The 12713-nt window shown below is 36.7% G+C and overlaps 1 protein-coding gene across 3 annotated transcripts in view; it reads left to right on the forward strand.

Annotated features, from left to right (window-relative positions):
- Positions 1 to 12004, forward strand: part of CCSER1 (coiled-coil serine rich protein 1) — a 695545-nt gene extending 683541 nt beyond the window's left edge. For all 3 annotated transcript variants that reach the window (XM_054203343.1, XM_054203345.1, XM_054203344.1), the window contains exon 10: positions 7423 to 12004. In XM_054203343.1, the coding sequence (XP_054059318.1) occupies positions 7423 to 7908 (486 nt within the window). In that variant the 3' untranslated portion in view covers positions 7909 to 12004. The remainder of the gene's footprint in view (positions 1 to 7422) is intronic.
- The last annotated feature ends 709 nt before the right edge of the window (positions 12005 to 12713 follow it).

The following is a 12713-nucleotide window of genomic DNA, read 5'->3' on the forward strand; positions in this document are numbered from 1 at the left end:
GAGTATCATATGTCAGCCCTCTGAGGGTTACTTATCACACTGTCATCCCTACCAGAAAATCCTGTTAGGATATTGGCTGGCCGCTATAGTTCACTCGTATTCAACCAACCTGTTGGTTAAAAGGGCATTATGGGGAAGAGGGATGTATTTTAGCCTGTCATAAATTTTGCTTTGATGGGTAGATGAAGATGTTTGAAAGGCAGAAAGTGAAACGTTTCTGATTTATGTTGACCGCATTCATTTTGTAATGGATGACAGCAGAGCTTGCAAATTGGTCAGCAGCTGGTTCTTGCCCATAACCTGTTGATACTAGTCCATGCCTTATTATGACATGCTGGACTTTATTTCTTTCGCATGTCACGTGTTGCCAGAAGGCTGCATCAGTTGATCAATGTGTGCAGATCTGGGTTGTAAAAGCTACTCTCATGGTCCAGGTGCTACTGAAATCAATAAGAGTGAGTGCTTTTTAAGAGACTTGAATGAAGAACAATTACCTGCTGCAGCTAAATTACATTTTGTATTGGATCATCTCTAGGCTGGAAGCTGGTAAGCACAAAAGTGAGGAGGTGTAGAAATTAAAGAGCTGACATAGTGACAGATGTGGCATACCAAAGTACTGAGTTAACCTGTACTGTGTTTTGGTAAATTAGATCTGCACTTATATAAACTGTCAGAACTGTGAAAGGCATCTGAAGGGATATAAATTCAAAAGCGTGATACGGAGCTTCATCCTTTCCATCCTTTGAAGAAATACCGAGCTTTAGCACCTTGTTTTCTTGCTGGACTTCTTTATGTTGCTTTATATTTTATGAGTTCTGGGCTAGGCTGCAAATGGAGGCAGTTCTGCTGAAGGTGCTGCAGTCAGCTGAGACTTGACAAGGGCCAAATGAGCTATGCTGGGCTATATAGTTAATATTACATTGGAGGACACATTTTACATTCCTCGTGTACCCTCAAACACAAAATAATTAAGTGGTAGAAAACTTGAGGGAATCCAGAAAGTCTTCAGGTTTCTGTCAGAATAATTACTCCCTCTAGAGTGCGCTTCCGTTAACACCTCCGAAAGCAAAAATCCTTTGGGCTGGTAAAACCTTGTTCTTCAAATGCACTGTTGTTGGTTGGTTGTCAGGATGCACTGGGTACGCTGGTTAGAGAGTATTTTGTTTGGTTTTGTTCTCTATGCCTGCTGTCAGAATGATGTATTTAAGAAAGTTGCTCTACTTGGAAGAATTACATTATAGGCATCTAAGACTCCCAAATGCCTCTGGGCACAGGCATCTTAAAAATATGCACCCTTTTTTGAACCTTTTTGTAATTCATGTATTTTTCTGTCATTTTATATCAGTACTGTATCACAAGACAGTCAGCAACAATATCCATTTTTTAATGTCTTGCAGCAGTATTGTCTTGTCGTTAACTCTTGTCATATTTCACTCATTGGGTTTGAAAATGGGAAGTGATGAATGGCTACAGTGGTTTTTTTAATAACCTGTGCCATTCTGGAGCTTTCTATAAGAGTATTCAGTTTTCATTACTTTAAAGTAGGTCATTGAGGGGTTTGGTTTTTTTTTTTTCTTAATATAAGAAAATGTTACAATCACAAAGAGAAAAGCTCAAAAAAATTATGGAAAAAATAGTTTAAGAATATTAAGTTTCTGTTTTTGGTTCAGTCTTAATATATTTAGCACCAATGTTGGAATAATCGAACCTAAAATATTTAGATCCTTCTCATATTCATGTGCCTTAGAACACTGGTGATCATGATAAAAACCTGTCAAAATCTTATAGCCAATCATGTTTTAATAAAAATCCTTTTTTTTTTAAATAAATTGGCTCGAGCATGCACTTTTTTGTGTTTAATGTGATCAAGAAATTAAAATCCAGATGTTCTCTTAAATTCTAAGACATTTTTGAAACAACAGATGTTTGGGTTTTTTTGGTTTTTTTTTTTCCTCTGCATATATTTAAAATGGGGTACTTTTGAAAGAAATTTCAGAGCCACATTTGCATCCTAATTCCAGCCCATTTCCTGGGTCCACCTTTAGGCAGACTGTAGGATGGCATTTGGGGATTTCTGGGACAGAGAAGTTGTTGGTTCTAGATGAGCTACTGAAAAATGAAAGGGAAAGAGATGAATGGATTTTTTTGCTTCAGCAGTCACCAGCTGGCAGATCGGCTCCTTGGAGCGCTGCCAAGCAGCAGTTTACAGCAGCCCTGCAGCTGCTCTAGGCTAGACTGGAACACGACTGGCATGAAGCCACCTTCAGCTTTGGACAAGGACTCAGCCTTCAAATTGGCAAACAGATGCGTTGGGATTGTGGCTTTGCTCACTCACATCTAACGCTCATAGAATGCGGTTGGTACCTAAAAGTCGACCGTAGAAAATTTTACCTGAAATATTTGTAGGAAGATAAGAAGAAATAGATTAAAAATAAAAAGTTCAAGTTTTTCCAAAGTATTTTTCTCGATGGTACTGCATGTGTGGTTTTTACTTTTCTGGATTTCATTATTTTTCTTATTCTGACCAGATCATGAGGAGTCTAAATAACTGTAAAATGGGCCAGCAAGAAAACTCAGTTGGACTAGATTCTTTCAAGCTAAACTACCTGAATTCAACACATGAACAACAACATACAATTCTTTTCAAACCTGTATGTTGTGATTTTTATAAAGACGCTTGAATTATAGCAACAAATAACTTACACAAAATTCAAAGCAGCGTTGGACTTTTTATTGACAATATTTTAGGAAGAAGAGGACAATTTTGGGCAAAGAGGATTTCTTGTTGATTTTGACTCCCATCTGACCACTGTTCTCTCTTTTCCCAATTAGAAGCTGTTCTTCAGCAAATTGTCGTAGATAACAATGACACTCTTGCTTTTTTGGCACTGTTTCTGTTAAAATCTCTATTCATTCCATGACTAACTATGCATCTGATAGAATGAGTCTGTCTTTCCTCGTTAACCCCCTGTGTCTTATTGCTGGAGATAGGGTCAAGCCAATGTCTTAGAATACTGAGGGCACATTCTAAATTTCTATCGATGTCTTAAAATTTAGGTAAATTAGCTTTTGATTTGACACCACCTGATATTTGTTTAATTATTCAGGAGGGGAATTTCAGCAAGTTACAGCTTCACAAAACTAAGACCTTCCTCACCACATATAGATTATTAAATATTTATTGAAATATACACACACTGTCTCCCGCCATTGGCCAACAACCAGAAGCAAATATTGGAGACTTACAAACTCAGCATGTATTTTCTAAAATGAAAATGTTTAATGTGAAATATAACCTTGATAAGGAAAAGGAAAGAAACACTACAGTGCCAGATATTGAAAACAGAGAATTTCATCAAGATCAAGTTAAAATAGCAATATAAAAAATCGTGTAATCATGCCTTGTACCTTTTACTGGTATGCGGTTTCAACAATATGCCTTGCTTTGAACATGATTCTGCACTCCTCATTTTCAAAACAGTTCATTCTTCTGCATTTACTTTAAAACCTACCTTGTTGGTATAACTTGTTTCATAAGAATTTTTTCCCTACCAGTTTTTTTATTTTTGATTCTATTTCAAGAGACAAAAGTAACTGCTAAGCTGTGCTCAAGACTATAAGACAACTTGTATCTAAGACCTCCAGCAATGGCCATGCTTCTCACTGGAAGTGGCCTCTGCAGCAACATGCGTAAACTCCGATTATTCACATGTCATGCCACTTGTGACTGAGTAAGCTCACTGAATGAACACAAGAACAAGGGTAGCTGCTGATCAGGCTGATAAATTATATGATTTTGCTGGCACTTCAGTAGCAGCTCTAAGAAGACTTTTTACTGAGCAGCATATACCACCATGACAAGCTCTCTGGGGCATTTTTATTAAAACAAATATATACTGATTGGAGTGCAGTATCAGTGCCTATTTTTGTCAGCATTGGGGGGAGGTTATGATTCATCTTAAATATATTGTAATGTTTTCCGTTAGTTTAACTTCAGTTCTCAGACAAAAAGTTGAGTCAAATAATCAAACAAAGTATTTATAAGCACATAGAAGAAAACGAGATTAACAAGAGCCAACATGGATTGCAAATCAAATTAATTGCCAAACCAATCTAATTTCTTTCAACAACACAGTAACAGACCTTCTGGCTAGAAGAAAAGCTGTAGATGTCAGATTTCTTGCTTTTAGTAAGGCTTTTGATACTGTTTTATAAACATGCTATGCAGACTAAATAAAACAAATATAAAGTAAATTGGAAAACAGTCCTTGGAAATTACATACCAATGGCACAATGTTAAATCAGAAGGCTACAGTGAGCAGGGTTTATAGTATTCAATAGTATTCATTTACTACCTGGATGATGGAATAGGGAATATTCTTATTAAATTTACAGCTTACATGAAGTTGGGCAGGATGGAAAACATATTAATGGATAAAACTGAAATTCAGAATGATCTTGATACACAGATAAAAGATCTGAGAAAAAATGATGAAATTCAACAGAGGCAAATGAGGAATTTGATCTATGTGACAATAATCAGCTGAACAACTTAGTAATAATTTTATAGAAAAAAATCTTGGAACTATTGTGGGCAACCAGGTGAACATGAATGAACAATTTCATGCTGTTGCAAAATAAAATTACTGACCTCATACTGGAATGAATTAAAAAGAAGCAGATGAAGTCCTCCATAGGATTAATAGTGCTTCTTCTGCTTGGTAGTAGTAGGGGCTTACCTTAAGTACTGTACTCTTGGGCCATCTACTTCAAGAAAAAATGTGGAATTACTGAAGACAATCTGTAGAGAAGACAAGTGTGAATGTCTCAGAGTCTAGAAGACGACTCCTGTGAGAAAAGATCAATGTGATATTTTTTATTTTAGACCAGAGAAGATTAAGGGGTAGCTTGACAGCATTCTTCAAAGACATAAACAGGTATCAAACAACGAAGATCAAACAGCAATTCTTTCTTCATTCCATGGTAGAGAGAGAAGGAATAGACTTGCAGCAAGAAAGATTCAGTTTAGACATTAGGAAGATCTTTCCTAAAATTAAAGATAATGTAGTGGAAAAGGTTAGCTGAGGAGGCTGTACAGATTATATCAATGAAGGTCCTTAACAGCTGGTTAAAAAAAATAATTTCAGGAACAACATAGGGATAAGCTGATGCTAACCAAAAGTGTAGAATAGACTAGGTGTTCCAGTTATATGATATCAATCTTTAGGATGTCAGGGGCATAGGGTGACGTATGGTAGCTCCAGAAACATTCCCTTACAACAAATGTAGGGATTTTGGGCAGAGCATTGAATTTGACTCTTTTGTCCCAGCAGCAAGATTTTATTTACTGGCATAGAAATAAATAAATAAATAAAGTAATTTAACTTAAAGACAGGTCTCCCCAAGAATTCCCCTAGGAATTAAATTGAATTTCATCTCATCATCTATGTGCTGTAGGCATGAAAACTTGGGTGATGTTTTCCAGAAGTGTTTTACTCCTATTTATGAGTCTATGTGCAATCAGCACTGAATTAATTGTGGAAAAAATGTTACGCCAGTACTAATAATTTTTAAAAATGCCCTATCTGATGCCTAAAATGCACAGCAATACTTGTATCCAAACCTGCGTATGAATCTGCGTAGAAGCATGAACATTAGCCTGCCTGCACTAAAAAAAAGGATGCAAGCTGTTTAAAATAGAAATGCATGTGAAGTGATACAGATTGTCCTGGAACAATATATACAAGTTTTCTATGGAATCATGGAAACACCCTGAAATATTTTTAGCAAATTTAGTATTGTTGTAAAGCTTGGGAGTATTTTTGATTTTCTCAGCTTTGTTGTGCAACGTCAGAGCCCATTTACCGATGTAAATGTCAGGAACCTGCTACTATATCCTTTCAGAGTTCTGTTGCAGAAAACCTATATGGAGTATAATTGGACTTTTGTTGCAACTGAATGTCAGAACTGGGTGCTTTGACCAGTACCTGGGAGTGTGACAGGGATAAAACAAGGGCAAATGTGTATTCCAAAATAACCGTTAAAATAAAGTACGATTGGTGCTGTTAGAATTTCCTCACATAACTGCAGCTTAGTTCCTGTAACCTGACTAGTTAAAAAAAGAAAAAAAATAATCAGAGTAGCACAAATTGCAGTGTAAGTTAAAGATTTTCTTGAAACATCATATGGATCTGGAGAACTTAATGAAACACACCCACCTACCCCTTATATTTTCTTGCACAAACAGATGACAAAGGACAGTAGAGTTTAAGTAGGTTAAGTCAACAACTCTTGAAACTCACATACCGCTTTCAGGTATTTAATTCTTATTGGGCAAATTGGTGTCATATATATTTTGTAACAACATATAAAGAGATGATGCTTTCTTACAAAGCCATAAAGCTCAAGTTCCTCTAGGGATCAGACTTCTGAACATTCACAGCTTGGCTAGTGCCGTTTTTCAGCCACAAGCACATCTCCCTGTGATCCAAGTTCCTGAGCATCATCTCTAGAAGCTACCTAGTACAGTCAGAAGTGGAACAGGTAGAATCCTGCTTTGCCCGTATTAGCATTTTCCCCTAAACACTTTATTTTACTTTATACACTAAGGGTATATTTCTTAAAGGTGTGAGAGAAGGTCTCACAGCCCCTTCATATCCTCCCCAGCCAAGTGTTCTGTGGAAGACAAAATGAAGCATCAAACCAAACCACACTGGAAATCTGCAATGATCTATCTTGCCATGTACAGATAAATTCCCCTTATTTAAACAAACACAAATGCGTGCATGCTCACACAGCATCAAAAGTTGCTAACATGCTGGAATCCTTTTTACATTGTATTTTTTCCAGGCAGCTGAAATAAAATTATTGCTCTGCTCTGGAAGAGCATTTTGGCTTGTATTTAACTGTAAGCACACAGAAAAACGCCTAGATTCACAGGACAATGAAAATTAAGCATGTTCTGAGCTTAACCGAGGCATGAAGTTATTCACAAAAGATGTTCTTTAAATTTTGTAAGAATTTGAGAGTATTAAGGGTTGAACTCCATACAGTCAAAATTCTTGTTTTTTCATCACGCAAAATGCTTTTGAAAATCTGTTTACAATTCATGGAACCTTTTTATCCATTTATTATGTTCTGAAAAAAAATTGTCCTCCTTTGATTTAAACAATTTTTTTAAAAGAAAATGCCCAAATCATTACCTATAATAAGCATCTTTCAATATTACTTCTGTTAAAAATGAATGACAAATACTTCTATTTTATGCTAGCAGTGCTTTGGGAGTTTTACCAGCATTTCAGTTTCATCTTTCATTTTAATCTGCCAGCCCCATGTGCATCTGTAGTGAGGAGTGTTGTATATACTCTACGCTATTTTCCTACTACATTCTATATGCTAATATTTTTTGCTTTGTTTTCCCAGGCTATATATCCAAACAGAATGGTGAGCCAAAATCTCAGCACAAGGGACAGAAAGTTAGCACATACTCCCACCGAGGACCCTTTTAGGTACTCACCAGGCAACCAAGCAACAGCCTATGAAAGCAAGAGCTGTCAACTGTCTAATTTGTGTCTGAGCAACCTCCTGAAAGAGAAGGAGATCGCGGAAGTCATCAATCATACTAAAGGCACGTATGAAACCCTCACTTCAGAGGTCACCCAGAATGGTTTGGCCACCATGGCACCAAGTACAGCAAAGCAAGCATCCAAGGCAGACAGCTACCCAATGTTCTCAGGAGCTCCAAAAGACCAAGCTGCTGTACCTCGGCAGTATACCACTTTCACAGGGAGACTTGGACAGCCTCCAAGGGGACCCATCTCATTACACATGTACAGCAGAAAAAATGTTTTCCTCCACCACAATTTACACACAGCAGAGCTACAGACTTTAGGTCAACAAGATGGGTAACAAGGTGCTTGTATTCTTGCCGTGGAAGAGGAGTTGATTAAAGAGGGACATAAGCTCCCCTAGAGCTCAGTCTTCAGTTTTCATCTGCTGCTACTTTCACCTGAAAAAAATAAAGTAAAAAATAAACATGTCTGTAGGTTCCATACTTTCCCATCTGGGACTGTGGCAAAGGGATGAACTAGATTGTTAAATAACTATCTTGATTTGTCATGCAAAAGTCACCATGGATATAATAAATGGGACCATTTGGCTGGCATTGCTAGTCCAATATTGGCTAAATACGTTTTTCTTTTCCTTTACAAGCCACTATCATTCCCTGACGTTCTAGAAGGTGATCTTAAATAATGCTGTATATGTTTAATAATGTTACTGTTAAAGTAGATGTGAGGAATGAATTGGTAAGTAATTAGTAAACCCTCTTGAATTTCATAGAGACTAGGGAAGTAAGGAGTCAGAAATCTTTGAGGACCTTCTTTTTACACTTTTTTTTTTTAATACAATGAAATCTGCTCACTTGTAGAGGTGTGTTACCGCTTCCTGCTGTATGTATTTTACAAATACCTCATGCCACAAGTAGAGGAAGTGACTGATTTTCCTCTAACAGCAAGGTTGATAGAGGCTCATCAGGTATTTGGGCCAGTAATTGCGTCCCAAACTGAGGATGTCAGCTTGGTTCCTCAACCTTCCCTTCCCTCTCCCCACCTTTATTTAACTACATTTTTTCAAATGTTTTTGTTCTATGGGGACATGTCAAGGTGTGGTGATGCTTGTGCTTTACAGGCACTGTATCACTGCTGACGCAATGTGACGTTTGATGCTGCGTAATGCATCATGTAATTTCATTTCACTTCCCAAACCAAAAATGGGTGAAAGACTAAAGTAAGAGAAATTGTCTTATTACCCAGTCCAAATTACCTGTGTAAGTCGTAATTTCTGTTGACTGTAACGTCTGCGCTTAACAACCTGGTTTATACCAACTCAGCAGGTTTGCTAGGCTTGAGCTACTACACACAAGTGAGATGAATCTAATGCTACCTGAGGTGCAGCATGCTGGGCTCATGGGAATATGAAATCATCTAATCATACCATAGAACTTGTAGACTTGTCAGTAACAAAAGATCCTGTTTTCCACTTTCAGAGGGCTTGAAAACAGGCATCTCAGTCGAGTTACTCTAAACATGTGGCATATACTGAACATGACGCTTAGTTTACAACCTCTGTGATGGAGGGTAATCTGTTTGAATGATAATGGGTCATATAGTTAGTAGTTTATAAATATTCTGGCATGTTTAAGTACGTTTGAGGCAGATCTGAGACAAGTCACCTCTCTCTTTAACTAGTGATTAATAGCAAAATACAAGGATGCAGCACATTCTCACGCAAAGAAACAAACCAGCGTGACTTAACTGAAGGAGCATATAATGAAAAATGAAGCTTCTGTAGCCACTAAAAATGCTGTAACTTTTGAGAGGTAAGTCACATAGGGCATATAAAATGAATTAATGCTACAAATTTTACCTCATGTTAAACATATCTGCTTAACTACTTCATATTTGGATTAAAACAAGAATTGGTTAGATTGAGGAAAAAATTGAGAAAAAATGACTGTGAGCTTGGCAGATATTCTGCAAAAAACATTTCAGCAGCCTGAACTTTCAGGATTCTATTTATTGAGGATTTTAATTTAGTTAGAGCAAATTTTATTGTATTATCTGATGTTGAAGAGAGCAGGTTTGGTCTAGATATTCTGTAGTGTTAATTTGGGGTATCCAGTGCTGGATACATAAGAATCAAGACAAACGTTTGCCAAATTTCTTCTTCGTGTTCGTGTGTGCATTGCTACTGACAAAACAGAATGTGGAAGAATTGCAAACTAAGTTTGACCGAGTTAACTATGGGTATTCAAGACTCCCAGTCCTGCATTGAAACTCATAGTTTAAAGTCTACCAAAAAAAAATTAAAATAGTAGTAACAGATTTTCATTATTCAGAATCATGTTTTCATCTGAGCAATCTCTTAAAGTTATGGTTCAAGAGAACCAAGGACAGTTGGTTCTTACTAACAATACATTTCAGTCTTGCTCGTCTCAAGAGTTGACGTATGCAGTTATATTTCAGATCTGTAAATAAATTAACATACACTGTCATCAAGGAATTTTTTTTCCAGGATACAAATGTACTATACTACATTAAAAAAAACAAAAAAACAAAAAAACCCAACAAACAAACACAAAACCACAAAAATCAAAAAAATTCTTCAATTTTATGTACTGTATCTATAGTTGTTTTTTTCCTGGAAAAATGGACTTTTGGATTACAATTTATTAAAAAAATCCATCTATACATTTCAAAAAGAACATTTTAAATGCTACTATTTTCTTGGAGAATCTTTTATAAAGCTGAAACTTAAAAAAACTGGAGAAAACAGTTCAATTAAAGTGAGGGATATTTTTAAAATGTCATCTTGAAGCTGTTTTGTATCAGTATTTTCAGCATTGCTATGTTATTTGTAATACTAAGTGTAAATCTCACCCGGACAAGGGTATTAGCCACATGTTAATGTACAGTACAGCGGTAACTGTAAAACAGAGGTTCTTCGTTTGATCCTCTTGTGTATATAGTAAATCATAAAGCAACGGCATGTGGACATTCTTGCAGTGAATTGATTCCTTTGTACTAAAAATCTCTAGTTTTTTAAGAGTTCCGTGTATAAAATGATTTATACATTTCTCCAAGGCTGTACATATCCAAAGACATGACACCGGGGGAAAGGCGCTTATTATTTTTCCCACAGATGTACCTTTTTCTGTTTTTTTTTATATGTTTCTGTACAACAAAGCATAACTGTAAAATTTCTACTGAAAATTACTTCTTGTTACTTCCATATCTTTTAGTGTGATAGAGGGCATTTTAAGGAGGAGGAAATCCCCAAAGAAAAGCTGTTTCCATTTGAAGCAATGTCCCATTTTCTGAAACAATCACTTGGCAGAAGAAACATTAGATCTATGCCCTAAATATTTTTTAGTAATTTAGCAGAGCCACACCTGAAATGGTGTATCACCTCTAGACATACTACTTCCCTTACTAGAGTGTTTCTACAGGGTGTGTTTATAAGATACAATAACATGCTAGGGCCAGCCCTGGTCATAAATTACTAAAATGGAAGGAAAACGCTTGTCCAGTATTGTTCTTACATTTGGCTTTCAGAGCAGTGGAAAGGTTTTTTGGTATACCTTGTGCACGTGAATGAAGATCAAACTGTGTGCTTGTGCATACTGGAGGGAGAAGTCTTACCTACAAACGTCTCCTCCATTTAGGCTATTTGTCAGCATCTGAAAGCACCCCTCAATGTAAATTTCTGCCGCCTTTTCAAGACGGGCTGACCCTCTTTACATAAAATAAAACAGCCAGAATAGGTTCCTTTTTTTTTCAATCCAGCCTCTTATATTTAACTTTATTGCTTTTCATTCCAAAATACACACATCCACATAAATGTTAGAAGGGCTTTCCTTACGTGTCTGGAAAAATTTTGATCTGGAAAAATTTTCTGGAAATTTCAAAAGAGAGTATTTCCAGACTAAGACGTTCACATGAGGTTTGGATAAGCATTTGAAAGCTTACCTAGGGTATTCATGTTTGTCCTGCAAGTTCATTGTAGTCACTGCCTAAAAATAAATTGGTATTTTTCTCTTTCCTAAAAGCCAGTTTAGAAGTAGTGATTTCTGTCTGTGATGATGCACTTTATACTGTTAAATACACAGTATACTCTGCAAACTAATAAAATTAGGCTGTTTACAAATCAGTACTGTAGTTTACATGCCATAACTGTTGTGCCATATCTCCACTGGTTTGATTGGTATAACATTCACTTCAGTTAAACTGTACTGAGTTAAGTCACCTGATGACTGGGATTGTACCCTTTAATCCAGCTAGTCTCAGTTTATGCACAGGAGATCTATGAATTTGGAAATCTTTCCTGGTTTACAGAAAAGACAAGAAAAGATTTGACCTAGCAAAAATGCCAGTTCAGAATCTAGAGTGAATCTACTTTTTTTTTTTGTCCCTTCATGTTCAAAATCAAAACATAATTCCTGCAAAACTCCTCACACATCTACATAGGTCATAAATGAAGTCCAGTAGAGCAACAGTGACCTCTAACAAAACTTTGAAATAAATACCTGGAGTGAAAAATCCAGGGGAGTCCTTTGCAGACATTTCTAGTGGTTCAAAAGCATAAGTTCTGTATCTGAGCGCGTTGATGAAATACGTCCTATGGCCTCTTTTCTTCCACTCTCCCTACTGATGATTTTTTTTCTGGAGGAGAATTTGCTGTTTGAAGCTTGTTCCAGATGAAGTACACAGTACAGAGTGAGAAAGTACACTGAAAGTAGTGGTGGAGGTCTCCTCCCAGATTGGGGAAACATAGAGCATCATTTCCAGAATGTATTTTAGTGTTCTTCAGTCAGCAAGAAGTTGGCAGAGATCCCTCAGGAGAAGAACCCCTCAGGAGAAGAACACACTCAAGTCATGCAGGCCATGACTGCCCTTAAATGGAGTTTACTCTAATGCGTCCTGCGTAAGACACTTGTAAGATCATTTGGAAATTTCAACAGCTGCAGAACGTATCTTGTTGATATTTTTTTTTTTAAGATAAAAAAGCTGAGTGCTGTTTTTAACCTAGTAAAATCTGTTTGGATCTGGCTTCCTCACTGATTGATCTGTCCAGGTTGTGAGAGTGTATCCACTGTGATGCATGTGATGCCGACTCCTGGACACTGGATATCTGAGGGGCTTAAGATTTGCAGT

This window comes from Rissa tridactyla, chromosome 5, assembly GCF_028500815.1.
Source record: "Rissa tridactyla isolate bRisTri1 chromosome 5, bRisTri1.patW.cur.20221130, whole genome shotgun sequence".
Taxonomy (NCBI): domain Eukaryota; kingdom Metazoa; phylum Chordata; class Aves; order Charadriiformes; family Laridae; genus Rissa; species Rissa tridactyla.